The 27,552-nt window shown below is 40.1% G+C and overlaps 5 protein-coding genes across 9 annotated transcripts in view; 2 read left to right on the forward strand and 3 right to left on the reverse strand.

The window, feature by feature from the left end:
• The window catches only part of ttll6 (tubulin tyrosine ligase-like family, member 6), a 14,780-nt gene extending 7,884 nt beyond the window's left edge, over window positions 1-6,896 (reverse strand). The window contains exons 1-5 of one of the 2 annotated variants that reach the window (XM_047608689.1): window positions 6,717-6,896; window positions 4,247-4,420; window positions 1,320-1,469; window positions 1,056-1,093; window positions 323-441 (exon numbers count right to left, since the gene is read on the reverse strand). In XM_047608689.1, the coding sequence (XP_047464645.1) occupies window positions 323-441; window positions 1,056-1,093; window positions 1,320-1,468 (306 nt within the window). In that variant the 5' untranslated portion in view covers window position 1,469; window positions 4,247-4,420; window positions 6,717-6,896. Of the gene's footprint in view, window positions 1-322; window positions 442-1,055; window positions 1,097-1,319; window positions 1,470-4,246; window positions 4,421-6,716 lie in introns of both variants that reach the window. The other variant, XM_047608690.1, reaches the window with a different exon arrangement.
• A 1,405-nt stretch (window positions 6,897-8,301) lies between these two features.
• calcoco2 (calcium binding and coiled-coil domain 2) lies at window positions 8,302-15,619 on the forward strand. Of its 3 annotated transcripts, none has more exons than XM_047609136.1 (15): window positions 8,302-8,421; window positions 8,874-9,042; window positions 9,118-9,220; window positions 10,285-10,445; window positions 10,757-10,882; window positions 11,011-11,124; window positions 11,204-11,311; window positions 11,501-11,598; window positions 11,688-11,757; window positions 12,621-12,788; window positions 12,876-13,064; window positions 13,275-13,391; window positions 13,482-13,626; window positions 14,315-14,358; window positions 14,730-15,619. In XM_047609136.1, the coding sequence occupies exons 2-15, from the start codon at window positions 8,875-8,877 to the stop codon at window positions 14,892-14,894; spliced, it is 1,776 nt and encodes a 591-aa protein (XP_047465092.1). In that variant the 5' UTR covers window positions 8,302-8,421; window position 8,874; the 3' UTR covers window positions 14,895-15,619. The 3 variants fall into 3 exon arrangements, with proteins under 3 accessions (XP_047465092.1, XP_047465095.1, XP_047465093.1); XM_047609139.1 differs by having other exon boundaries at window positions 14,733-15,619; XM_047609137.1 differs by having other exon boundaries at window positions 8,364-8,401.
• A 2-nt stretch (window positions 15,620-15,621) lies between these two features.
• Window positions 15,622-18,725, reverse strand: snf8 (SNF8 subunit of ESCRT-II). The gene is made up of 8 exons (XM_047609140.1): window positions 18,331-18,725; window positions 17,885-17,935; window positions 17,162-17,300; window positions 16,921-17,025; window positions 16,708-16,780; window positions 16,486-16,627; window positions 16,289-16,363; window positions 15,622-16,035 (listed from the first exon to the last, which is right to left on the reverse strand). Exons 1-8 carry the CDS (start codon window positions 18,382-18,384, stop codon window positions 15,898-15,900), a joined length of 777 nt encoding a protein of 258 aa, XP_047465096.1. The 5' UTR covers window positions 18,385-18,725; the 3' UTR covers window positions 15,622-15,897.
• Window positions 18,726-19,419: 694 nt separating this feature from the next.
• On the reverse strand, window positions 19,420-21,831 carry LOC125022582 (gastric inhibitory polypeptide). Its single transcript, XM_047609326.1, has 5 exons — window positions 21,631-21,831; window positions 20,523-20,618; window positions 20,036-20,167; window positions 19,855-19,945; window positions 19,420-19,525 (listed from the first exon to the last, which is right to left on the reverse strand). The coding sequence occupies exons 1-4, from the start codon at window positions 21,750-21,752 to the stop codon at window positions 19,855-19,857; spliced, it is 441 nt and encodes a 146-aa protein (XP_047465282.1). The 5' UTR covers window positions 21,753-21,831; the 3' UTR covers window positions 19,420-19,525.
• msl1b (MSL complex subunit 1b) lies at window positions 21,692-27,280 on the forward strand. 2 transcript variants are annotated; one of them, XM_047609324.1, is made up of 9 exons: window positions 21,692-21,832; window positions 22,347-23,055; window positions 23,168-23,367; window positions 23,520-23,881; window positions 23,985-24,049; window positions 24,150-24,217; window positions 25,094-25,218; window positions 25,314-25,386; window positions 25,653-27,280. In XM_047609324.1, the coding sequence occupies exons 2-9, from the start codon at window positions 22,435-22,437 to the stop codon at window positions 25,741-25,743; spliced, it is 1,605 nt and encodes a 534-aa protein (XP_047465280.1). In that variant the 5' UTR covers window positions 21,692-21,832; window positions 22,347-22,434; the 3' UTR covers window positions 25,744-27,280. The 2 variants fall into 2 exon arrangements, with proteins under 2 accessions (XP_047465280.1, XP_047465281.1); XM_047609325.1 differs by having other exon boundaries at window positions 23,520-23,839.
• The last annotated feature ends 272 nt before the right edge of the window (window positions 27,281-27,552 follow it).

The raw sequence follows: 27,552 nt of genomic DNA on the forward strand, positions 1-27,552 counted from the left end.
ATGAGGCACGTTAGTCGTAACCTGTTGAACAATAACAGCTCTGAATTAGCTAATTAGATTGCGAATTAAAAGCCTGAGCTGCAGGAAATATCACGAGCAATGAATATAGCTCACTGAAAATCAAAATCTTTTTTTTTTTTTACTATTTCATGCGTGAGCATACTGAGGAGGACGTCAGAGTCTGAACGACTTTCCCCTCGATTCATTTTCAGCTGCACAGATACAATTAGACATTTAATTTGTGTAATTGAATTCGGTTTCATCAGTGTTTTATGGTGATGGTTGTAATGCTGCGTTGGTGTGAGCAAATTGAGTCGCAAACCTGGTAGCGCTTCATGTCCTTAACGCGGTCCAGAGACACGGAGCAGTCGGTCCAGAACAGCGTCCAGTCGTCGCCCTCCATCGCCTCTCTGAGGCCATATCTGCGAGCAGCTCGCCGCACTGACACAAATCCAACATCCAACATCTTTTAGATATTTAATCAGTCTGGAGACACTGATTTCTGTTTTCAGCTCTAAACTGTGCAATTCAACCTTTTTAAATTAACATCCTAGATATTTATACATCTGTTAATTTTATCGGTAGTTTTATTGAATGTTTGTTTTCTTTAATCCTAGTGTAATATCAGGAGCAAACACGTGTTTCTCATTAAATAAAGTCTTCACTGTTAATTTATACACCATTGAAAAAAATAATATTCATTTACATATTATTTACATGAGGGAAATACGCGACTGGTTGCAGACTTTTAGGATGATGTTGCTGCTGCAGTGATTTGTAAATAAACTGAGGTCCAGTAGTCTTATAGTGTCGTGGTGTGGGATGGTGTTAACGTAAGTCCATGAAACTCTTTTTACTTTCTTAACTGAAACTGGTGCCATAGAGGTAAAAGGTACAATTGAGATTTTAGAGTGTCTAAAACACATGTACTGTGGACAGGGTGTTTCTCATGATGTGTAATCCAGCTAAAATGTTTCAGATCAACACCAATAACTGAAGTGATGTAAGGTGAATAATGGGCATTCAAGATTTTGTCACTTTTAGCTCAAACGTACCACTTTCATATTTGCAGTTTGTGAGGTTGATCCACAGTCATCTGAAAGAGAAGAGAAGCAGAAAGAGGGACAGACATCTGCTTTGTTGCACAGTCCTACAAGAGCCTCATTACACTCGTCTCTTCTTTCCAAAATGATGAGGAAAATTGAGAGAACTAAAATTTAAGAGTCTCCGCGACAAGTTACAGAACCATAACTGTCATAGTACCCGCAAAGAGAAATAACTGTACAAGTACAAACAGAGGAGCTGTGGCAGTTAAGTACCTCTTCTTATTTTTCCTCCTCTTTTTGCTGATGGCCAGCGGCGTGTGGGTGCAGACTTCATTTTGGCTTTCGCTCCCCTCGCCCTCCCCCTGCTGCTCATAATTATTTACATCGTCGTTTCTGTCTGGGCTGTCCACAGGTAGACCCATCCTGAATGAACACAAAGACAAATGGGCAATTTGTCAGTGATAGCGTAGCCCAAAAGAAAAAATAACAAAAACAAATGACAGCATTTCTTTTTTCAGCACTCATTGTCATGGCTCTTTTTTTTTTTTTTTTTTTTTTTTTTTTTTTTAATGGGAGATGCCGTACAGCCTCGCATTGAAATTCAATCAAACAGAACAAAGTACATGCTGTAAGTGCGAGCATGGAATCATGTTTCCGTTTCCATTTCTCTCATCAGGTGAGTGCTCTGGCTGTCAGCACGCTATCACACACTGGCATTCAAGAGTTATCGTGGCAGCACCGACACAAATAATACTGCAACAAGAGCAGAGAGGAGGATTAATCCTAACACCGCTAAGTGTTTCTACAATTAAGACTTTGAATGCCGGCTCTACCTTTTCTTTTATCCATTATCAGTCGCTCATGTAGCATGCACGACCTTGTAACATAACTGTTTTTTGTATCATGTTTATATTCTGCATGTACGTATGTTTTACCCAGATACATGTATGAATCCATTGTCTTCCTACTATTTTAATTTCTTCCAACCCGTTCAGCCTTAAGCAGATTGTTCTCACCCATTTGAGTTGGGTTCCACTCAAGGTCTCAGCCTGTTTAAAAGGGTTTTTGTCTTGCTTCTGTCACAGTTCTTGCTTCGTTTGTTTCAGCATCCAGGTTCTGTGAAGCATCTTGAGACAATTTGGATTGTAACTGACACGCACTTGCCAGTTTATTAGGGACACTAGCGAAAACGAATGCTACATCTTAGCCTCGTCTCAGTTCAATGTGGAAATACTCGTGATAAATAAAATAAAGAAATAAAAAAGTGAGTTAAAATTCTGACCTTGGGTTAACTTGGAAATGGACACTACTATTCACTCACACTATACATTCACCTGCCAGTACATTAAGTACACTGATGATAATGAATATACTCTATTTATATGAAGGTGATGCTATTTGGCATTTCTTAGAAATTACTGAGAATTGTTGATTCAACTGTGTTTTCACTGTGCTGTACTGTCATGTGTTCCTATTATTTTGACAACCCCATTTTAGTTACCTGAATAATAGAAACACTTCTATCCAATTTAACAGCACCGACAACTACATCCTACAAAATGATCATGGAGTTGAATCAACACCTTTTTGATGCTGTTTCAACATAAACTGAACACTATAACAGTAATAAAGGGGAATTTAGCGTAGTACTATAATATCAGAAGGGTTTTCATCAGGATATCCAATGTTTTGATGTTTTGGGGAAAGAATCTATAAATAACACTGGATACAACTGATAGGATCATATCCAAATTCAATACAAGATGTTTGACTATAAATGCATTGCTTTTCTACACTAGATTAAAACAACTTGAAATGTTTCAGTCTATTAATTCCTTATACATTTATTTCTTTATTAAACTGATGTTGGTGTGTGGGCTTTACATGCTGGTGTTTACACCATGTTAGCATTGTTGCTGTGAGCATGTCTAACAACTTAGCTTAGTTTGTTAGCATGCCAACTTTTACCGACTTATTAGAAAAGCTAATTTCATTTAATGATTGTTCAGATATTTTAGTTTGAACCAAAGCGGTCAGCCGGATGACACTGACCGTAGCCCAGTGGGCAGCAACTGTCTCAACAGAGTCTCACCTGTTTGCCTCTGTGCCCTATCTGGTGTCTTATATGGTGAAGGTGAGTTCAAGGATGTGTTTGTGATAGAGCCCCGGGGTGGTGGCAGTGGTGGTGGAGGAGGCATTAAGGAGGAACATCCCAGGTACACAGTGGGAGGTTACGGTGCTAGGTAACAGTATTCTGATCCAGTGATCTGGATAATCCTGGCTCTGAACTGTGAGCTTTACACTGGGACGGGACGCCCCACTGACCTCAGCCAGGATACAGTTACAGCCCCGTGAAGGGTTTCTCCAAGGCTCTCCCTCAGAGAAACAACAGGCACTTGAATAACAACTTTGCCCTGGTTGCCCTCGACAAAACAATGACTGGCTCCAGTAAGAATTATCATCACTACATAAACCTCAGCATTAAGATAACATCTTGACACACCATGCAAACTCTTATTATTACCTCATTTCTTGCACTAAATAGATTTGACTAAAGATGCAATGTGTTCACACAACCAAAGGAATGCAAACACATGCGACCCAGGCCACTTTCATATGCCGCAAGAGATCATATCTCCTAAACTAGACCTCAATTCATCCTGGAGGTGTTCACACTGGTCTTTTATGTGATTAGATCACGCAGATCGGCAAAAATGCAAAGTCTGAACAGCCTCTTAGTTATTTCTTAACGTGGATATGCTTTCAAAAACATACTACTGGTAACATTTTACAGCAGCTTTCAAAAACTTTAAGGAACTATAAGAAATCATAGCAAAAGAATACTCTCCTTTTTTTTTTTACTCACTAGCTTACTCGGTTATTATTAAAATCAGTTACATGTCTCTTTTGTTTGTTGCAGTATATGGCTATAATTAATACTCCTCTCTCTGTTTTAAATAGTTTTGATTTTAAACTGAATTTTATATTAAGTTTTATCATGTGAAGTCATATCAATATAAATTAAAAAGTTATAAGAAACACCTCTCAGCCTAATGCATCATCTCCACCGCAACCTAAAGGATCCCAAAGCACTCAACAAGAATCAACACAACACAATCAACAAAAACTGGACATTAGAAGAGATGGAAGCAACACTTTTTCCTACTTAGCTGTGGTGTAACCAAATGTCTGTCACTCACCTGCACCATTAAGCCTACATTTGTCAGGACTGTGGTAGAGGAAGATGCTGCCCCCGTCTGACTGTCTCCACGCCTCCTTAAAACCTTCAAGAGCCTTTAGAGACACTGTCACACTCCTCAGTAGACAAAGCAATGAGCCACATCTCTCCTTTGTGCACAGTCTGCCTCTGGAGTCTTAAGAAAACAAATAACAAAAAAAAACAGAATGGATTTGTATCATCAAAAGGATGCCGCAGTTCAGATTGACTTACACTGTCGAGCAGTGGATCAGGTGACCAATTAGAAACTGTGAAGACAAACACCCGATCCTGTCTGACATGATGTAGAGAAAATGAGCCGGACACCTCAGCAGGGAGCGACTGGAGAGGGATAATCCCTGATATTTGTTCACTGAAATAGGAGAAGCGCTTTTTCAACGCCTGGAGTTGTTAAATTTAAATCTGTGCTGAAAAGTGCTGCAGCACTGTGTGGTGTAAGTGAACATGCTGGACTTCTGAAGCACCTTCGACTGAGGCTCGAAGACATAAAAATAGAGCGCAGGCAGAAGGGAACAAGAAGAATAGAAAGTAGACAAACAGGACACTATATCTTGTGTCTCCCAGTCGCCATGGCAGCCACCCGGCTATCTATCAAATAAAACAGGCCCTGATGATAATGAACTGAGAGAATAGCACGAAATCTGGTGAGGCTACAAGTTGGCCCTCAACCGACTCCCTGATTAATGAATCAATCAACATTAATAAATCATTACTTGACATATTACACCCTTGCACAGTCACTTATCTATGCCTTTGTTATCATGTTTTAAAGATCACCTACTAATCTTCCTGCGTGGATGTTGGCTGAGTCACGACTGTGTGTGCATCTCTGGGTATTTCATTTGTGTGTGCGTGAGCTACGCCGGCTATATGAGCTCTCTCAATTACAGCGCAGGGCAATTATAATTTAATGTGACAACAGTGTATTTTTATGCAGTGGTATTAACTGAGGATAGAATAGCACGGAGAAGAAGAAAGCCCGTCCGGTGGTATTTAATCAGTGACTCAGTGAAGACGTTGGCTTGTGGTTTAGTTTGGAGGGATATCTAAATTAATGGAAATAACTTTTGTTTCATATTCTGAAAGTTCAATAAATGCTATTTACATCTCTTTTTGCATGTTTTCATTGTCTTTTTTTCCTCTTTTTTGTGTCTCGCTGCAGTAATCATTTTTCCACCTACTTGTGATTATTTTGCATCTCTTTTTGTTTGTTACCATTTGTTTTATATGTGCTTGTGCAGATTTATGTCTCCACGCAAATTATTTGCCATTTATTTAAGTTCATTTTGGATCTTTTTATGAACTGTTTCTCTTCTAGCTTGCATGATGTGTTTTAATTTGTAGTAATTTTACATATATTTGAGTTTGTTTTGCGCGTCTTTGTCGTCATGTTACATATGTTTGTGGTGCTTTATGTATCTTTGCAGTTGTTTTCCCATCTGTTTGATTTTATTTTGAGTCTCTCTTTACTGGTTCAGTTTTTGTCTTTGTCCCTTAATTATATCTGTAGTAAATTTTCACCCATTTGTTAATTCTAAATATCTTTTGCAATTGTTTTTCTTCTCATTGCATTCCTGTTGCATCCTTCTTGTGTCATTTTTTACCCCACAGATTTAATGACAGTTCAGTTGTTGTGTGGCCGTCATTCTTGTCATTTTTTGCCAATTTCCTCTAAAGGTTTTGTGTCTCGTTATAGCTGATTTGTGCTTTTTTAAATAGTCATTTGCATTTATTTGGGTTCATTATTTGTATTTATTTTGCATTTCACTGTAACCTGTCTGTTTCTTTTTTTTTTCCTGCAGTTTTGTACAGGTTGCATCTCTCTGTGTTCATTCTGTGTTTCTTATTTGATGGTTTTCATCATCTCTGTAGTGATTTAGCCATTTTTTGTACTTACTTTCACCTCTTGATGAGTTGATATACCTTCCAAGGACAAATATTACTGACACTTTCAGTGGCATATGACCCATTTCTTTCATACCTTAGACTTAGTAGTTTCCAGAATTTATTTACAGCTGAAATTTCCTCATTAATCACTTTTAACACATCACTTTTTACAAAGTTATACGTGTTGCTTCTCGTAAAGGTGCTTCATCCAAACCCTTTCAATTTACATGCATTAAATATGTAAAATCACACGGATACAGTTATTTAGGCGTTTTCTTAAAGTCTTAATTTTACATGAGGTGGTTAGTTAATTAATAAAGCACACAGATTGACGGTTTAAAGTCGGACAGTACCCTAATAATTAAATAAACGAACAATAAATAGCGACTTGAGCTGCAAGGTTTGTACATATAGGCGGTGAAGTTGCTATGGAAACAGAATGCTGACTTCTCCCCGGCCAGAGCGGTTTTAAGCTAACAGCAGTTAGCAACATACTTTAACGGCCGACTTTAAACGGCAAAAAAAAAGTCGAAACATTACTTTACCGCTAGGAAAGAGTGCGTCCTCTCGTTCCTGGTGAGTAGCATAAACCGGGCAGTCTTCGCTTCCGTTGCTGTATGGGTCGTATTGTCGTGTGGACGCACAGAGGAGCTACAACCCACAAAATGTAAACATGAATGAGTCACACACGCGCATCTCCAGCGGTTCCTCTTTCAGACCGCAACCAATCAGAAGCAGGGGAGTGTGAGCGATCTCCTCTCTGATTGGTTGTTGGGTCACCGATGAGAGGCAACGCGTTTTCAGGTGCGCCTTTCCGTTCAGGTGATTTGCATCCCTTTCTTTACAAGACTAACTGCAAAGAATAAGACACAGCATTTGTCATTTAATTGCAACATGTATATTGATATATAGAACAAACATTTTAAGGTTTAATATTTAACATTTGTCACTTGCGTTAAAAGGAAACGAATTTAAAATGTACAAATACATGGACATTCTCAATTTTCGATATAATATTTTACGACTTATGTACAGCCTATAAATTAAATAATTTAGAAATTATTTCATTGTTAAAAATGCTATTTTTTCATTCATATATATATATACTATTTAGTAATGGTAGTAGAGATTTTGCATCGTCTTTTCATACTCACAACAGGTGCTTTTCATCAAGCTGAAATACATAATTAAAGCACTAGGAACCATTAAAAAAAAAGATAAAGAAAAGAAATGGCATTTCACCACTCTGCATATAATCTATTAAATATTTAACAACTGGGCTAAATAGCCTAATAGCCTAGATGCGTGGTGTCTGTCTCCATCAGAAAAAGTTTAAAGTAAAAAAAAAAAAAAAAATATATATATATATATTAAATCGAGTTGTTAGTTTTAGATGTCATCATTTTAATGTGTGTTGCACAACTGGAGAAGTCTATAAACATTTTTGTTGTATTGGTTACAAAAGACAAATAAAATATTTGCACATTACACTGAAGTTTAGAAAGACCAATATTTTTTGTTATAAATCAAGTAACAGTTACAGAAGCAACAAAAGCGTTTGGCTCCCTCTTGTGTTTCTGTCTCACACTGCAGTAAAGAAGATAGCGTGAGCTGTTACAATTAAACTACATATCCCATAAACCACAAGGGTTAGACATTCAATGGTAATCCGAAAGAAGAGATTCAAGTTTCAAGATTATTTTTATTGCCTTTTTTCACTGTGTACACTTATACTGAGGCAATGTTTAGATGTGAACAGTGACTAACTTTAATTCTCGTTATTTTGTTGGTGATTTATATTTTATTGTCGTTAAATTTTCTTGTGTCTACTTATTTCTATTTTATGAAGTTTCTTTTCATTTAGTATATTTAAGACATTTTAGTTTTGAAATGTCAGCAAACACGACTCATACATAACTGAACATCTTAAAGAAAAAAAAAGAAAAAAATGGTACAAAAATTGAAAACAAATAAATGGAATAGTGGAATAAAGCAAAATAAAATATAATGTAATTACATCAAAATGAAATAAAAAAACTAATAGTTGATTCCGGTTCTTTAAAAAGGTACATTGAACGTCGTGAGTAACTATTTGTTAATAATAATAATTGTTTTAAAATCCATTTCCGGATTCTTTACGTGGTCGAAGCTACGTCATTTTTCGTGTATAAATGTCCGAGGATCCCTTGAACGCAGCGCTGTGGCTGATTTCTGATAGTTGCGGACGGAGGTACGACTGACAGCAAATCTGTGAGTTTAGTCTGTTTGTCTTATCATTTCACTATAAATTTAAGATCCTGATGAGACATTGTGCTGTGTTATTGAGAATCTATATAAATTATGTGTAATCTTTCGGGTGCGGTCTTAAACGTCGCCTTACTTTCACTTTCCTTCCTTTAATGTGTTTATTAATCTAAAAGTTTGTATAACTGATTAAACCTCATTTACGGGAGACGACAGTAAAATCGAGACTGAGTTTAACCCTTGTTCAGAAGTGGAAACGTGATTTTGAGGGTTTTTTTTTTTTTAGTGCGTAATCAATATGGAAACATGAGGGTGAAAGTGTACGTGCGCAATACCGAGTAAAACAACAACAGGAAGAAGGGGACACATCATAACACCGATGCTTGCCCACTTGTCGCACCTGTTGACATCAGTCAAACTCATAAAGTGTTGATGATCAGTTGTTATGTTTTTGCCAGCATGGAAAGCCCCACTGAGGCAGCGGCTGACTCCTCAGCGCCCACCTTTTCCCAGGTGGTGTTCATCGACATCCCTCACTCATACCCACCTTCCACCCATGTCACCTGCTGCTACACCATCGCCCCTACTTTCCAGCCCAACCCCAGAGACTGGGTGGGCATTTTTAAGGTGGGTTGTGAATCTCAGTTTGGTTTCCCTCTAAATAGAGAGCGATAGCTTTCTTACAGTCTCTTTTCTGTTTAGGTGGGTTGGAGCACAACAAAGGATTATCATACCTTTGTGTGGGTGGAGCCCTGTCAGGACGTGGAAGGGCAGCAGCCAGGGAAGAGGTACTCTCTTTTCAGAGGTAAGAGTTACTTTCGGTTTTACTGCAGGGGGAAGTGTTTAGTCATGTTTATGGTGGACACACTCCCTCCTGTCTTTAGTGTAAACAAGATACTGAAATCTGTTTTTAGTGGACGGGTACAGTTAAATCCTTTATCCAGGTTTTACTCATGGTCCAGATGATCTAGCAGATATTCATTACAGTGATATGAAGTAATGTCCACTTATGATTCATGATCATGTGTCAGAGCCTCCATGCAGATTGAATGTAGGTCACAAAGTGGTGAAAGTATCAAATGACGGACAAGAAAGAAGCCAAGAAAAACTAAACAGAATTCCCATTTAATGTCTTTTAATGAAATGTGTATTTGATTTATGATTTCTCAAACATTTAGTTGTTGCCAAACAGGATTTAGTATTTTAATATTATGGGGCTTTTACACGCATTTCTGGATACTTTATATAATTTAAATCATCATGTGATTCCATTTTACTCTTTGGGCCCGATGAATCCCGGCTTTGTCATCTTCATCATCAGGGCCGTGTCATCAGGGAAGAAAAAAAATCCACTGATGGGGTAAACTGCTTGCTCAGTATATTGAGCTGACCTCATTATTTGGGTACAATGATTTGAGTCCTCTTCATTTTGTACATTGTGGAAATGCTCTTGCTTCCTCTATTAAATATAGCACCGAGTTCTGCTATCGTTTTTCTTCAATCTGATGTCACCAGACGTTTAAGTGATCGCCGGACAGGATTTCTGTCCGACCGCATTACTTCCTTGAAGCTGGTGATTCCGCACTGTCCTTCCAGGATGTGTCTTTCCATGTTTTTTTAAGAAATAGAAAGGTGCTCATTGCCTCAGTTGAAGTTAAATAACCTGTTGCCATCTGAAATATAACCACCCATGCAGTAATTGCCCAATAGGAGGTTCGTAACTATTTGCTTAGGTAAATCCATTTTCTTTTTTTTTTTTGGCCAGGCAGTTTATTACAGCTATGCAAACGATCTTTAGCTGCGGCCTTATACCGTCATATTAAATCTGGATTCTTAACATAGTCGCCTGCTCTGTGCTTGTTAAATCAGATTACTACCTGCCCAAAGATGAGATCGAGTTCTACCAGTTCTGCTACGTTGACAGCAGCGGCCAGGTGAGAGGAGCCAGCACTCCTTTCTGTTTCAAAAACCCTGTGGAGCAAAACCTGGAGAGCAGCATGGACGACGACCTCCTGGTTATCACGACGCAGGTACCAAACAGAATACTCAAAAATAACTGGGACTAAATAAAGATCTGATTATGGTCAGAGGTAGAACGCACATTTGCGCAGGGACAGTAAAAAAAAAGTTAAACAAAATTCGATGTACTGACGTGTTTTTTTACACTAGAGAAATAAATGAGTGAGCTGTTGATTTAGCTGCGCATTTAACATGTTTTGATTTGCACTAAAAGTCTAATTTAACGGTTTTTACCTTGACCTTCTTCCATCACTGATAACATCTCAGTTTCTGAAAAGTCAATAAAACCTTTTATTGACTCAATGTGTTTTCTCGAACCCAGGAACAGGTGGAACAGAGTTTGCATGAAAAGGCTAAACTGCAGAGAGAGTTGGATCAGATGAGAGCTGAAAACGAAGCATTAAAAAGCGCCCTGCAGAGGGAGCAGCAAGAGGTCGCCTGCTCCAAGGTCTGCTTATCTGGTTTTCCACAGTGTCTGCGAGATAATTCCTCATTGTGCAACAGAGAAAACAGTCAAATGGAGACTGAACTTTGACAAGTTGACTCAGTGGCATTGATTTTTTTTTTTTTTTACAGGGCCGGGATGGAGAGAAAGAGAAAGAAATGGCTAAATTGGTCAAAGAGCTGGATCAAGTCAAGGAACAGAGCGAAAAAAACATAATGACTCTACGGGAGCAACTTAAAGAAAAGGTTTGTTCTCGGTTCGCTGGTAAGATTTAAACTCAACGTCGTCAGGGTGAAGAAAGGCTAACTTTGATGTCACTGCTAGGAGGAGATGTTGATCCAGATGGCGAAGCAGATGGAGATACAGCAACAGAACGAGCAGAAAAAACTGAGCCAGAGCTTGAATTTAGAGGGAACGCCAAGACCAGATGAGGTGAGATGATTCTGGCAATCGGGTCGCGAGAGCCCAGCTTCAATCACCTGTGGTCACACCTGACATTAAAATGCTTCTTCTGATGCACCAGTTGGTCACTGGAAGCACACAGACGCCCGTTTGATATCGAACTGCCCAGATCAGAGTCGTCTATCTGACACCAGCCACTTCCTGTTCTTGTTTCTTCAGGAGAAATACAGTCGAGCTGTGATGAAGATCAACCAGCTGAAAGAGGAGCGTGACAAGCTGAACCAGAGGATTGATCTCCAACGTGACGAGATCACGAGGTGAGTCAATGATCTATTTTTTACCATTAACATAAGGTCAGAACTGCGAGTGCCTTCTGCCAACTAATGTGCAACTCTGTGTGTTTTAGGATAAACGCCAAATTCAGAGAACAAGAACGAGAACTGTTCAAAACCAAAGACCACATCCAGCTTCTAGAGGTAAATCGCCGTGTAGTGTTTTCAACGACAACTGAATTTATTCTTCATACACTTGAAATAAATCCCATGAAAAGAGAAAATGCTGAGATGCTAAAACAATGAATGTGTTTTGTTACAAATAAAGACTATAGGGGACTATTTTGAACAGCGGATTGATACAGATGTTGCTTTTTTCAGCAGCAGTACTGTGCTTGAAGACCTTTATGACTTTGGGTATATTTGAAATAATTCATTTAATAAAAAGAATTAGCTGCACTTATTTTCTCTGCAGTTTTCAACCACATTTTGCAGAGTTTTGTTGACAGTGAAAACCTCAACTCAGTCTGTGCAGGAAGTCTAAAACACACGCACACATCCTGGTTCTGTAAAACATTACCAGACAATTACCAACAAGTATTTATGACAACCCCCTCTTCAGTATGCAAACTATATATATGATAAGGTTTTTTTCATTACCAGATCAACCTCTTCAATAGTTACGCTGCTATGTGTGTGGCTATGCTGATGTTCTTGTAGATTATTCATCACTTTAAGTCATGATATAATATGAACAGGTGCGTTACATTAAAAAAATAAAAATAAAAAATCTGCGTAGTACAGTTGTCATGAATGGAGAAGTTAGCCATAGAGACCAAAACAGCTGTTTGTACCGGGCTGTGAACGCGTTGATAGAAAATCACGTCGGAGCAAGCATCTAGTGGACATTTATGGAACTGCAGCTGTTGACTTCATTTTTCAATGCTTCATTTTTCAGAATAGTAATTATAGTATCTATTATGGTAAATGCTATTACAGACACCTGAGGAGACATAAGTCGGAGAAAATCTTAAAGTTGGGTCACACGTGTGCTTTACCTCTGGCAGGTTGACCTTCAGAGCAGCAGGAAGGAGAAGCAGAAGCTGGCTGCAGAGCTACAGAAGTTGCAAAGCCTTGCTCAGAAGATGGACGAAGTGACCAGGGAGAACCAGGATTTACAGAGGAGGCTGTCACAGCAGGAGATAGTGCACATCTCCTCAGACGACGACCTAAAGGTGAGAACTTTAAAAGAAAAAAAAAAGAGGCTCATTATTCTCTGAAACATACCAAACGTCACTGATGGATGACGTGCCACGATACAGGTGCAGTGTCAGACTCTGTCCAGGCAGCTGCAGGACGCTCAGATGAGGCTGACGTCCGAGAGGGAAGAGTGCAAGAACATGAGGAGAGCAGCTGAGCTTAAGGATGAAGAGCTGCACAATGTCAAGGATCAGCTGGAGAAAGTGGTCGACATGTACAACCAGGAACAACGGAAAAGCAGCAAATACGAGGTGTGTAGGCGTTTGGGGTCATTTTCAGCATAGGCCGACAGTGTTCCAACTATCTTGCTACATTTTGTGGAAGGCCTTGTCCTGATTGACACGCTTTTCTAAACAAAAGTTACCTTCGTGTCCCAAAATAATGTAACAAATACTAGCCTGGACGCCATCTTTAGTGTAAACAATCATCTCAAACTTAAAACTTTTTCCCTTTGTGCTCAGCTCCAACTCAAAGACGCCCACGAAGCGATCGCAGACAAGAACATTGACATCGACGAGTTCGAAAAACGGCTCCTTCTGGCAGGAAGGGAGAAAGAAGAACTCGCCAGAGAGAACGAGGTACGTGCGCACAAGCCCGGCCTTCACTCCAGCAAATGCTCAGACTCGGCGTTGCGACGTTGGACTCATCAGCTGTGTTTATTCCATCAGGAACTCAGAGGCAACATCGAGGGGATTCGCAGACTTTACGCAGCTTCTGCGTTGACGGCCGGTGACGCGTCAGCCACTCACGAGCCACAGGGGCCGTCCCAGGAGGAAGCGCCCCTGTATGAGGCGCCCTTGTATGAGAGCATCGGTGAGGAGCAGGCTTCATTTTAACACACACACACACACAAAAACAATAAAATAGTCTCTTTCCTTACCTGAGATTTCAGCTGGAAGAGTTGAGGTGAAATGATTTTACAATGTGTGGAGAAAAAAAAGTTAATTTAACACAAATGAACCCCCACAAATTGAGACGGTACAGATCAGTAAAGTCTTAATTTCTCCAAATCAATTTTGCAGAACATTTGCAGAAAATACTAGATTCTTACATGATTAGTCTTTGCTCGTATTATAATCTCTTACTTACCTATTGTTTCTAACATATGCGCAGTTAGTTATTACAACTTATCATTTATTGTTTCATGTGTCATTTCATAATAAGATGTCAAAATCAACCACTCCTACTACCGGTTAGTCCCAAAAATAAATGCCACGCGTCGTAGATTTGAGAACATACTCAACAGTCCATGTCACAATAAATCAATGAATAGACTAAATATTAATGTAAAAAATGTAGATGTGTATTTATCATTTAGTTTTTTTGTTTTAGGCAAAAATTGTCCCGCTTATATCAAATGTTCAACTTGATATATTTGAGTTTAGCACATTAGTTCTTCCTTCTTCCTGACATTCAATGGATGAGAATAGTCAATAATTAAATAATCAGTGGCTGCATCCTTCGATAAAACAGTCAATAAGTGATTTCTTTTTCCTTGCAGGGAGCATTGGAGACCAGCAACAGGTGGTGGCGGAGGAGGAGGAGGTAAGGCCAATCTCTTCTTTCAGATTATTACATTATTAGTATATTTATGTGGCCCAACCTACTCAGACAGTATTTATCAGAAGAAAGGACGGAAGGAAAAGAAGCAGAGACTGGGTCAAGGACGACTGCTGATACAAGTTTCAAAACAGTAGTTTGTTTTGTACCGGTCAGAGTATCAGTGTGGCCACGAACCCAAAATTACATTAGACACCTCTCTCCTTCAAAACATATCAATGAGAAAAACATCACGTGTCTCCTAGATATAACCCAAGTGACTCCTCGTTTATTTTCGGAGCGGACCTAAAACATAATCCGCTCCCTATTTTGTTACGGCTCCTGATGTGCCGTCTCTATTTCTGCCCCCCTCTCAGCAGTCACTGGTGTGTCGTCACTGCCAGGAGCGCTTCCCTGGCATAACCCAGAACGAGCTGGAGCAGCACGAGCAGAGTCACAAAGTGTGTCCCTTCTGCACGATGATCTGCGACAACATGGATCAGGCGGTGTTTGAGGATCACGTTTACAGCCACGAGGTGTGAGGGCTGTCGCCGGGCGCGGAGGAGGGGCGGTCTGAAGGCGGATCCACATGTCTTACACGACGGGTGGTCATGGGCGGAGGACCATTTTTACTAATTTACTGCAAGTTATGTAAACTTTGACTGTTTCCAAAAACATTTAAGTGCCATGAATATCAGCTTGTGGATTGAAAACTGTCCGATATATGTAACTCATCAGTTTCTTATCTTTAAGGTGTTGGTTAAATACCCCCAGACTTCTGTACTCATCTCCTCTTCTTCTCTTATACTGAGAACTGATGCTCCGCAGATGTAGATCTACAATAATTGATGTTTTGGGGCATGTAGACACATGTATCTGATCAGATCTTATTAATTAGTGTATGCGTAAACAGTTAAATTCTGATCAGAATGATTAATCGGATTTAGGAAGGACAAAAAAAAAAGTACTGATTAACAGAAAAATAGCATAAAAGATATAAAACGTTTAAGACATTAGCCCAAAGGGGGACGCTTTGGAAAACAGACAGCAGTTTAACATAGTTGGATTAGATTATTATATAATAAACCATGTAAAACTCAGTATATTAACCACAGCTTTGCACTTACTTGCCTCGTAGGGAAATTTGCCAGATTACCCGTCTTCCTGATTCTGAAATGTATCTTGAATGAGTGTTGTGACAAGTGACTGTAATTGTTATTGCATCTGAATGTTTATGCCAGATAATAAAAACTCATGACGAGGCTGACATGTTTTTCTATATTTTTTTTTAAGTAAAGGTTTATACATAGATTTATACATGGACATACGAACAATTTAGTCATCCCTCATCACCCAGATGAGACAGGATCCAGTGACTCTAAATGTTAAAAGTGCCCTCTTTGGAAGGTTTTCCCTCCCCGTGTCCAAGAAAATGTTCAGAGTTCACTTGGCCTGCCAGCTCCGTCACATGAGCGTCCCCCACCAGGCACATTTTGTTTACCAACACGTCTCTTGGACGGAGGCCCGGATTCTTGCCATCGCTTCTCAGGGTGTCATCTGATTGGCCTCTTCTGGCGTGACGTCACGGGAGGTCAGCTCGGAGAAAAGCGCCGGCAGCCAGTACTGAGGTTCTCCAGCTGCTTGGGAGTCCAGCCATGCTAAGCCTTCCTTCAGCAAGTGATCCTGGAGACATGGAAGCAGACGCACACAGGTTATCAGGTTTACTTCAGTGAAGTTCTTCTATTTGTTTATGTACCTTTTTTTAAAATAACAGAGAATCCGTCCACTTTAACACCTTCATTTCAATGAAACCATCACCATAAAGAATGGCAAATCATTATTATTATATCCCATGTTTCAGTCTATCCAACTATAATTATAGGGGTGGAACACATACGTTTTTAACTTCTACTGTATATATGTAAATGCCACTTACCAGTACGTGACACGCTCGCTCCTTCTCCCACTTTAGACTCTCCTTGATCTCACTCACGGTAACATACCCCTTTTTCTACAAACAAAGAGACAAACATTACTTTTAGTCTCTCTACTGAGAAATAAAAGCTTGGATTCACTGGCAAAGTTGGGGTTGATTTTATTTCATGGCTCAGAGACTTGTTAATAAATCTGTACCTCTGCCAACTGTAAAACTACAGTGTGGTCCATGTTGAGTTCTGCTGGAACTGACTGGACCAAATAAGAACCACCGACTGGGATCATCCCGAAACCATTCCCCATCACTTTCAGCTTCTTTATGGCTCTCACCAGGTCGTCTCTGAGAAGCGCATATTCAGTCATTTTTAATAATGTAAAACAGGTGGGAATGGTCTAACACGCGACTCAGTCGATACTTACTGGCTCACATCCTGAGCGTATTTACCCCGTCCCTTCAGAACTCTCTGGTGGAGTTCATCCAGAGTAATCAGCCCTGAAAGAAAACACAATAAATTCCAATGAAGCCAAGATAGTTAGACGTTGATATAATTACAAAGGTTGTTGGCTCTGAAAACTTAGTGCATGTTTCCAATATGCTCTAAATGTTGACCACAGTTGAAGTAACATACAAACCTCCATTTCTGTGTTTCAGGGCAAGGCACACCTCAATGATCTGAACACCAAGCTCATAGTAGAAATCTCCTACTCCGAGCATTTCAGACCAAAAACCTTTGCCAGCTGTAAAAGAAAAAAAAAAAAAAAGAGTGCCTTTCATTAGACTCTGAAACACCATCGGAAATGAGAAAAGGACGACAGAAGCAAAGCAAGCATCTGTCAGGTTTATGGTTTAGATAGTAAGTCAAATATTTATTACAGGCCAGAGGGTCAACACCGATGGTGGCACACATCTCCTGAAACTGGACTCTGAACTGTGGGTTCTTGCGGATCTCTTGTTTGTGCTTGCTGGCAAACTCCTCCAGGTGGGACTTGAAAGTCTCCAACTGCTTAGACATCTGGAAAAGAAACAGAACCAGTTCAGTGGACTGGAACTTCATTTGTCCTGCAAAAGACGGACGTTTACTTAAACTTTTTTGTCTGTCATACGTCCAAAAAAATGGCAACTTTAAAGGTCCAAAAACTATTCAGTTTGCAGTAATATGTGATGAAGAAAAGCAGTAAAAATCTAAAGCTAAAGGAGTTGGACAATATTCAACATTATTTTCTAATATAGTTATATTTACTAAGGTTTGACTGCGTGTCTCAACTTTAATTGAATAATTGGACTGCGCTTGAGATTATAAATAAACAAAATATAAATCATAAGACAAGTTGTGGATTTATTAAACACATGTAGGGGGCATTCAAAATTCACACTGAACGAATAGAAGAGAGGCAGTGTAAGGAAATCGTACAAGAATGTGTTCATGTGCTGGGAAAAAACATCCATCTTGCTACAGTGTATACATGTGTCTGTACACTTGAATTTAAACATGTCTGTAAACGCACCGTGGTATTTGTGTATAATAGCGTGTAGCAGCAGTACAACAAAAGAGAAAAGAGCTAAGGAAAGTGAAATAAGCAGCAAGTATACACTCACCTGGACTATTTGGTCCTCTGCAAGAACAGTTCCTCTTTCTTTATATTTAGCCTAAATACAAAAATAGGTGACATAAGAAAGTGACTCTACAACTTCAGATGATTGACTTTAGATGAAGCTTCCTTTCAGTATGTACACGTTTTTAGTCATCTGCTTAGAATCTATTTTTAATAACTAAAAAATAAAACAGGGACTGGATGCGCAGTAGGAACTGATTTAATGTGGATGTGCAACAATGCTAAAATAGCCTTTTCCTTAAAAAATATTTTTTTTCCTTCAATTAAAGTAGAGTTACTGTAACAGTCCAATGTTCAACAATGTCTGTCATTAGATTTGAAGACTTCTTAAAGCCTCTAAATCGACGGGTTCACTTATTTTCTAGGGATCTTCACAAACAGGGGAGTTGACGTGTAAACACAAACATTTATCGACAAATGAAACCTCACCTCTGCTAGCTTCTTTTTAGCAATAGCTCCAGCGCCAACACCTCTCCGATGCATCCTGCCGATGTCTGCTCCAAAATGTACAATAACCCAAAAACAAAAAAATCTGAAAGCGTTTGTATTTATTGCAGGAAAACGTCAGCGCACATTAAACTTTAAAGTAAAGAGTCGATGCTGGTTTAGCTAAGCTAGCCTAACTGGCTTGTTTAACTCTATGTCAGCCACTAATTCTTATACTTTTTAACCTCGGTGCAAAATATTCCGACACTCTTTACCTTCACTTTCACAGTCTACTTTTAAGTAAAGTGTCAAATTTTCGTTTTAATGCTTAAGTTTCTAGTTTTCTGCTACAGTTCCGCATATTTAGCAGTAACTGGGTGCTACGCCCTCCATTTTGTTTAAAGGGGGAAATAAAACTACTTCCGGTCGCTGAAGTCAGCAATTTATTCCTCACCGCCCCCTGGTGGCTTGGCGAAAACGACAGACGATTCAGTTTGAAAATATCCCTGTTTTGGATATTTTCAAACTGAATCGTCTGTCGTTTGTTAAAAATGTTAATATGGTCCTCAATACCAAAATATTTTATCTTAATGTAAATATATTGAAACCAATCCTAAAGTTCTGAACTGTAGAAGCTACTCCGATGAGTGGCAAAACATCTTCTCAAAACTCTACAAGCCTTCTACAAGACTTTTTTGATAAACCATGATCGGGGTGACTGAGTACCTTCACAGAAATATATTGAAACATTTGAACACCTTTCTAATCTTACTGGTTACAAATTGAAGCTCCCCGCCAATCAAATGTGAATTTAATCATGCTTTGCATTTTTAATAAGGCTGAGAATAACAATTACTTTCACTAAAGATCAGCTTTTTTGCACGTGTGATTACTTATTTATGCAGAACATTCCCTGCTGTTAAATTGTTCTCATTTTAGAGGTTTTATCAACAATCTTTCTAGACATTTCTAAGCTGATAGTTTCAAACGATATTTATGGAATAAATAAATCCAGCAGAGTGAACGTTTGACTCATCATAAAAACATGTTAAGCTTTAAAATTGCGCTTAAAATCAAATGTCAGACACAGTCTTTGAAAGCTGTTACGTGTTTATTCACAACACACACACACACGATTAAATGCATGGCTTTCGTCTGAGCTGTAGGACGCCACAGCCTCGCTGAACCTCGTCGAAGCCTGAAAACAGAGTGAGAAGAAATATGAAACACACTAAGAGAAGTCAGTGGAAAAAAAAAGAAAAAATGATTTAATCATTGATGGATATAGTCAATTTCTCGATTATCTTTTTGTTTGTCCAGGAAACCGTGAACACATCTATTACCATGAGGCTTTAAATTGTCTTGACAAAAACCACAGATATTTAATTTGCTATTTCATTGTGAATCTTGAATACAGTACCAGGTGTAACTGATGATAAATTATATCAACAGTCCTCAGTTAAAGTTGTGAATTAGCTAAAACAATACTGAATATGTGGACGCTGACAAATCCACTGAATAACACACCTAGATGTTTTTCCTCTGCTTTCCCTGCAGGCCGAGCTTCACCAGGTCATTATACAGACGTTCCTCTGGCTCTTCTTCTACAGCAGCAGACCTGTGAGAGCAGAAGTCACTTGCATGTAGTTAAATCTGTAATTTTATTTATTTATTTTTTTGTACTTAATCTGCTGCTCCATTCACTGACTTGCTTCTTTTCTCCTTTTCGCTGAGCAAGAAATCCACAAAGTTCTTCTGCACCATAGAATCCATTATTTTGCTGATTTCGCTGGCGATGGTTGACTCAGCGTATCTTCTCCTGAGGTGTAGCTCGTTTTCCCTGAGGCAGACACAGAAATATAAAATCATTTCCATTGGTTCATACATTGTCAGAACATAGTCAAAATTATGACTTTAGCAAAAATAGAAAAAACTAAACTCCTCACTTGTGAGAAGCAGGAACTGGTTAATGTGTTGAATATTCAACCAATTATTTTAGCTGTAAATGTGAACCACATCGCATTTAAGATAACGTGATCACACTTTTAACATGAGAACAGAAGTAGATGAAACAGGACTGCTGGGGTACTTCAGTTAATTTCTGATTATTTGGTCTATTAAGACAGAAGTCCATGATTACAATAATAATAATACTTCTTTTTTTATAAAGTATATGTTAGCCAAATAGCACTGACCCCATCTCCTCTGGTTGAGCGTTTGCCTCCACATGCAGTGCTCCGAGGAGGCAGATGACCAAAAGTTCACACAGAAGAGCATTCATGATGATCTTGCTGCAAAACACAAAGTATATTACATGAAAGAGCAGCAAATGAAGATCTCCACTTAATGTAGGGCGGTTATCCCACATGGCTCAGAGGAGAAGTTTAAAAAATTAAATAACGTCCTTACCTCGAAGTGGAAAACCTCTTCAAAACGAGCGATGAGAACGTTATAAGGCTCCTCCAGAAAATTGGCTTTTATACCATTTTGTCTCAAGTAATATGATGCATAGCTGCAAAAACATTTTAGTTCCACCACATTAAGCCATTGATGGAACACACATACACATACAGGTGACTACTGATAAAAAAGCGCTGAAATAAATGTGGAAAAAGAAGTCATTCTATTCCCCCTGAAGAGTTGGCGCTGAGTTAACAACCCACAGAAAACATACATGGACCATTTAACTAATGAAAAAGTGGCACGTTGGCAGCACATGAAACAGAAATGGTTTGTTAACAATAGACGGAGATAAAGGGTGTTTGAATGCTATCTCGGGGAAAGAAATTTCCTTCCCAAAGCCTGCTTTTAACCAGCTTATTCCACGCTTTAAGCTAATATCGACACGCTAATCTAACCTCAGAAAACAGATGAATCATCACATCTGTCTCAAAGAAATTGTGCATTACTTGAATTGATAATATCAGTGTAACTGGGGCTAAATTTTCAGTATTATGGCATTGAGAAGTTGACAGACCATAATCAATTCAGTATTTTTTTTTTCTTTACAAAAGCACTATTTACGTGTTAAGAATTTATGATAGCTTTATGGAGATTTATTTTTTTAGGGTTTTATCACTTACTGTACTAGACTAATGACGTCTTGACACCAACCCTACCAACAATGCTGCGCCCATGTGCCCTCTGAGCCTTTGCGTGTCATTTACGTCAGCCCCATGGTGTTGACTTTTTAAACATGCTGTGGGTGGGTGTATCTAAGCAGAAGCTTGAATAAACCCACTGAATCGCTTCAGGACTTTAACTAATAAATTCTTTTTAGTTTTTTTAAGTTTGTGCACTCACTTTATTGTGTAATGACAGTGTGATGCGTCGTCGTGTGTTGCAAATCTCTGTCGCCCCCTGCTGGCGCCGTACGAATGGACTCCTCCACAACACAAGAAATGGCCATCCAACAAATTACGCATGCGCGGTAGTCGGCGCTTTAAAACAAGTCTTGAGGAGGGAACACGGAGACACTTGCAGGTGGACTTGAATTATAGCTGAGGTAGGGTTAAAACACACAACGACGCGTTTGTAAAAGCATATCTGCTTGAAATGTGCGTGCTATGACTTAGTCGTTACACCCAACTGGCGCCGAACGCGCATTTTGCTGGTGAGACTAGCCAGCTAGCGTTAACCTGCTAGCTAGCTGTTATTGTTTTTCATGGTTTCGCGAGAACCAAAATGGAGGAGATGGCTGCTCCCAGTGTCCTACACAGCCACTCCCGAGTCCTTGTTTGAAGCCCTCAATCTAAAATGTCCACCCAAGCGCATTTGTAATGAGTTAAATTCCTCCCAAACCGACTGATTTGTTACAGAATTAGCGCTTTAGCGCGTAAGTATTGCAGTGCTAATGTAGCTTAGCTTATATTTCGAACCCGGCGAACGATTTAAAGAAAATGATGCACTGGTCTTCTTTGGTTTGTCCACGAACGAGACGTTGTTGTTTGTCTGTAAACCCCCAGCTCAAAAACGCAGTGGTCTCATTTAAATAGTCTTTAATGCTATTTGTTTTGCAGGGCAGGCGCTCTGTGGTTCACGTAGGAAGTAGCTGCGGTTATATAGCACCGCCGAGGCGTTGCAGGATGAAAAGTCGTCGTGTTCGCCATGACTCTGAGATCCACGCTGTTTCCACACACGGGATTCAAGCGCAGCGCTGACGCCATCGACTTTGACAAAAGACACATTGGGGTGGCCACCGTGAGTCCCGTGAGCCTCAAGAGGGAGTCCCGCGACTTTGTTATCGATGTTCAAGACTTGCATGGGGGCGAGATCCCGAGCAAATCAAAGGACTTAGACCAGATTTACATGACCAGCAAAGTTGCCCTCACTGGCACAGTTGCAGAAGTAGTTAAAGGAGACAATAAAAAAGTGGGGATATTGTCCCCTGTCAGACCAATGGGGGGTGAGGGAACCCCGGTGAAAGGTAAACCCCTCTCTGTTGACAACATGGATAACCCTCAGATGGCGGTGAACAATAACCCAAAGGATGCTGGTGCTGATGACAGCGCGAAGGGGGTTGTTCCCGGAGTCCTTGGCACAGCATCCATTGAACTTTCCTCTGAGGGCAAGTGGAGGAACATCAGGAAGACCCCTGCAAATCCTCACACACAGGCCAACTGCCTCCGTCAGATTCTCCTCCTCCAGCTGGACCTCATTGAACAACAGCAACAACAGCTGCAGTCCAAGGACAAGGAGATAGATGAGCTCAAAGCAGACAAGGAGACAGTATGTCAAAGTTTATTCTTTTTTAGTAAATATTGGTCTTGTGTGCACAGAAGTCTTTGAAAAGATTTAATTTTTTACACGTGGACAAATATTTTTTTTCTTCGTTTTGCAGCTTCTTGCGCGCATCGAACGCATGGAGCGCCGCCTCCAGCTCACAAGGAAGGACCCACCTCGTGACAAGCGCCTATTCCAGCCTCTGGAGCCATGGACTCCTGACAAGGAGGACATGTGGGACCTGGACTTAGAGGAGAGTCCACAGCCTAACTCAGCCACTCCGCTCCCCTTTAGTCGGGGTGGAAAAGGTCAAAAAAGGTAAACTAAGCAGACACAGCACAGGGTTCCTCGTTAAATCAAGCACAATCACGGTATTATCGTCTATTACAGTTTAAGTATTTGTACATAAAACAACATACGTTTCTCAGTTATATATGCCGCAATTCTCACTCTCTTCTCTTCGCGTGCAGGAAATGTGGATTTGGAGATGCAAAATTTCAAAAATCTCGGGGCAAAAGCGCCAAGCTTAGCCCCGAAAAGCCTGACATTCAGCCCGGCTCTCCCATTCAAAGAGAGCTGCGCAGTAAGGAAACCCCCGAGAAGACCGTTCCCATGAGGTCTGGGGCAGAAAGGGACATTTTGCTCCCATGCAAAGAAGAGCCCGAGCTGAGCTGTCAGATGGAAGATTTGCCCTTCATGTCAACCACAGAGATGTATCTGTGTTGCTGGAATCAACCTCCTCTGTCCCCTCTGCGTGAGACTTCCCCTAAAAAGGAGGAAGAGGTGGCCAGTGAGTGGACTCCTCATGTAGTACATGATATGCTGATTGTTTGTAAGCCTAACCTATATACCACCTTTAATCACTTTATCCTTCAAATGTTCTCAACGCAATATCTATGAATGACTTCCTCTCTCGCCTTCTTTCGGCCTCCTAGTTCCTTCTTGGAGGGAAAATCATATCGAGCCCTTGGATGAAGTCTCTTCGGACAACCCCCCTGAGGTGAGGCACATCTCAAAGGAAACTCCAGAGCTTGAAGTTATTTCACACAAGGTCCAAAAAACATTTAACTCAAACTGAACTACTTTGTGTTCCCATCAAGCCGCTGGACGACAGTGTGTTTTTGAAACGCCACTTGAAGCTCGAGTTGGACGAGAAGAGGAGGAAAAGGTACCAGTCACAAATAAGTTAGATTCAAGTACAGTGGTTAAAATACATTCACGTAAAATCTGTTTCAGGTAACGTGGTTTATTATCAATAATGTACCACTCCGTAGTAAAGATTAAAGCGGTTATAATGGAGGGTACCTGAAAGTTAAATTCTTTAACTATCTCCACACGACAGAAACTGATGAGCTTAACTGGACAATATTTCATCAACCTGATCAGTCAGTTTAGATAGAAATTCCAACTTCACGATTTACATGGACGCTAAATACATTTCATAGGAGAATAACTCTCCCATCTTCATCTCCCAACACTGAATTGATTCAGTAGAAATTGACCACGATGTCTCCACGTTTCCAGCTTCATTCGCATTTGCAAACACTTGTCTAAACGACTAGTTGTTTTTCCACCTCGACGTTTCAGTCACTTCTGGAAACTCGTCACCTGATGTTTACCCCCATGTGGAACAAATATGCTCTGAAAGAATGGATTTATTCCAACCAGAGAGAAACCAGCAGATCAAGTGTTTACATGGTCGTTAGGAGCTCAGATGATGGTTTACACCAGCTTTTAGTTCTGAATGAGGTGTTGACATAAGGCACGTCAAGCCATAAGTGGCCAGGTTTTAATCATTCCCTTTTCACATTTCTTTACTAGATATGTAACATTTATTTAAATTTAAATGCAAATTTTAAAGGTTCACCAACTGACAACCAATAGTGAAACATTTGTCAGTACTAATGTCCACTTTAAATTCTCTACAAAGTGAGATTATGGCACTGAAGTCTCTCTGCCTCAAGGCCACATGGTGCTGTGATATCTCCCTCTTTCCCTCCTCGTTCTTCTCCTCGTCAATTTATTTAACCGTGTGTGTTTTCAGGTGGGACATCCAGCGAATCAGGGAGCAGCGCATGTTCCAGCGCCTGCAGCAGCGAATGAACAGGAAGAAGGTCGTCCAGGAGACCGAGCCAGAGCTGTCGTCCTTCTATCCGGACACTGAAGATGGTACGACCGCAAGATTCAGCACCTGACGCTCAGATAACGCTGTGTGCGAGCTGGTGGTTCAGGAGATGTTCACTCTGTTGCTTTATTTCTTCCAGTTGAAGCTATAGTCATCACTCCCTTCCTGCCTGTGGTCGCGTTCGGCCGGCCGCTGCCCAAACTGACCCAACAGTAAGTCTGTCCTTCGTTTACTGTGGGGCTGCTTTCCCTATTTCCTGATCAAACAAGTAACTGATTTTATGATGCTTCCTTAAAAAATGTTTCTTGCTTGTGAACGTAGCATTACAATACAAGCTCTTCAAATAATTCAGTCTCTCCTGTGTCTTGTTGACACTGTGTTGCTCGCACAGTTTGCCGTCTCCCCTGCTCTTTATTCAGGGGTGACAAATATTTGTCAGGGTCAGAAAGTAAATATTTTCTACGCCGTTCTCCTGCAGGAACTTCGAGCTGCCTTGGCTGGATGACCGAAGCCGATGCCGCATCGAAGTGCCCAAGAAACACACGCCTCACCGGACCTGTCGGAAGTGAAACTTTGACCACGTTGACGGCGCAGAGATGCTGCTCCACGCCCCGATTACAATATACACTTGTTTTGTCGCAGGCAGGGAAGGAAGGAAGGAGGGAATGAAGGAAGGAAGGAAGGAGGGCAGAAAAGTGAGGAGTTGCTGTGTAAAACTTCAGTCTGTAGGAGAGCAGATGACTCCACAGGCCAGAGTAGTGGCAGTGAGGGATATTTTGGTCCTATTTACACCTCTAAAAAGGAAACTAGACTCTCAATGTCCTGAGATTACAGTCCTCATATCAGCAGCTGTCGATGACAACACACATACCAAGAGCTATTTGCATGCAATGTAACATGGTTGAAATACGTTTTGTTGCCACTCGGTCATCCCGATCTGATTTAATCACGCATCGCTTTTCAAGTGTAGTCGACCAACAGGATAAACTGGGGACTGGGGAAAATCCTCCACGCGAAGCTTGAACTGTTCGTCATAAGCAATATGGCTCCATCTTTCTGCTCCGGGTGGTTTTAACCCACTCACGCTCCCTGCCTAGAAAATCTGACTGTATCGTGCTGTGTATTGCCTATAATATTGTTCGCACTCAATAAGATTTTATCAATGTTAAGTGTGATATTGGGAGTTTTGAGCCAGCATGATTTATTATTAAAAAAAAAAATTGTCCATCAGATGTAAGAAGGGGGGAAAAAAAGCAACCAAGTGGTTGTTCTGTGTCAGTTTGCTTCATGAAAACAAAGGAAAATTAGACGGCTGGTGAACTTGGATCTGTTCCCCGTTTTGATTTCTTTCTCTTTTTGTTTCCTTTAACGTGATTTGCATGGACTCTATTTAGCCGTTTCTTAAATAACAAAAGAATAAAGATGTTAGCATGGCTTCATCCCAGAATAATCTGCTTATTGGGCTTCAAAAAGTACAAAGTATCGTTCTTGAAAGCATGACTTTTGGCTGCTCCGTTCAAGCGAGAATCGCAGCCTGAAGAGCCGACGATGCGCTCTGATAATAACAAAAAAAAAAATAGAGTTTTGTGTTTCCGATCGCAACAATACGCTTTCATCGAATAAATATTCAAGTCATATATATGTATAGGCCTCTTGAGTTGGCTGAGATTCAAGGGAGTCATTTTAGATAAGCTTCCTAGCTGTAGTATAGCAGTGTTCGCTGGTATGCTCTTTAACGCCAGTTAATCTCTCCCTCTCCGAGTTCATCTTAGTCACGATCGCACTGTTAGATTCTCGCAGGTGTTTCGCTCGACCTGTTCTTCATATGATGCAATGGCTTTCCGCAGCTTCAACACTTCGACCGCCAGGTGTTCACGTTGGCGCATCCTGGAGATAAGAAGTTGATTTTTCTTTTTTCTTTTCCGTTTTTCCTTTTCCCTGTACATAGCTTTCAAAAACAAATGTACATAAAACATGGCTGTTATTTTTTTATTATTTAATGTTGGAAGTGTTGAGTACATTCAATATTGTTCTATGATTGTATGTTGACAAAAATGACAGTTTTGAAAGTAAAATTTTTTTGGAATAAAAATATGTCTATGATTATTTTGTGTCTTTTGTTTGGATTTTTTTTTTTAATCTAAAAAATGTAACATTTACATTAAGACCTACTTAACTTTCATCTTCAAATAATTATTAACTAGATTTGTACAAAGTAAGGCAATGAAAAGATGACCCTGAACCTTATCTGACGCTGTTCTAGGCCTAAGGGGACTTACCATAATGCACATAACACACCTTTTATTATACCTGACATCATATTCTGCTACTCTAAGACATACAGTCCTGCTCACCGTTATTGGCACCCACGAAGTTTA

The sequence above is a fragment of the Mugil cephalus genome, chromosome 16, assembly GCF_022458985.1.
Source record: "Mugil cephalus isolate CIBA_MC_2020 chromosome 16, CIBA_Mcephalus_1.1, whole genome shotgun sequence".
NCBI classification, from domain to species: domain Eukaryota; kingdom Metazoa; phylum Chordata; class Actinopteri; order Mugiliformes; family Mugilidae; genus Mugil; species Mugil cephalus.

What these genes read in the sequence shown, in the direction of transcription:
- calcoco2 (XM_047609136.1), top strand. Translation starts at nt 8,875, where the DNA reads ATGGAAAGCCCCACTGAGGCAGCGGCTGACTCCTCAGCGCCCACCTTT. An exon ending in TCCTGGTTATCACGACGCAG is followed by an intron (nt 10,446 to 10,756) that starts GTACCAAACAGA and finishes TCTCGAACCCAG; the next exon opens with GAACAGGTGGAACAGAGTTT. An exon ending in AAGAGGTCGCCTGCTCCAAG is followed by an intron (nt 10,883 to 11,010) that starts GTCTGCTTATCT and finishes TTTTTTTTACAG; the next exon opens with GGCCGGGATGGAGAGAAAGA.
- snf8 (XM_047609140.1), bottom strand. Translation starts at nt 18,384, where the DNA reads ATGCATCGGAGAGGTGTTGGCGCTGGAGCTATTGCTAAAAAGAAGCTA. An exon ending in CTAAAAAGAAGCTAGCAGAG is followed by an intron (nt 17,936 to 18,330) that starts GTGAGGTTTCAT and finishes TTTTGTATTTAG; the next exon opens with GCTAAATATAAAGAAAGAGG. An exon ending in CAGAGGACCAAATAGTCCAG is followed by an intron (nt 17,301 to 17,884) that starts GTGAGTGTATAC and finishes TTTCTTTTCCAG; the next exon opens with ATGTCTAAGCAGTTGGAGAC.
- LOC125022582 (XM_047609326.1), bottom strand. Translation starts at nt 21,752, where the DNA reads ATGCGTAATTTGTTGGATGGCCATTTCTTGTGTTGTGGAGGAGTCCAT. An exon ending in CACTGTCATTACACAATAAA is followed by an intron (nt 20,619 to 21,630) that starts GTGAGTGCACAA and finishes TGTGTTTTGCAG; the next exon opens with CAAGATCATCATGAATGCTC. An exon ending in GAAAAGGAGAAAAGAAGCAA is followed by an intron (nt 19,946 to 20,035) that starts GTCAGTGAATGG and finishes CTGCTCTCACAG; the next exon opens with GTCTGCTGCTGTAGAAGAAG.
- msl1b (XM_047609324.1), top strand. Translation starts at nt 22,435, where the DNA reads ATGACTCTGAGATCCACGCTGTTTCCACACACGGGATTCAAGCGCAGC. An exon ending in ACATGATATGCTGATTGTTT is followed by an intron (nt 23,882 to 23,984) that starts GTAAGCCTAACC and finishes TCGGCCTCCTAG; the next exon opens with TTCCTTCTTGGAGGGAAAAT. An exon ending in CTATCCGGACACTGAAGATG is followed by an intron (nt 25,219 to 25,313) that starts GTACGACCGCAA and finishes TATTTCTTCCAG; the next exon opens with TTGAAGCTATAGTCATCACT.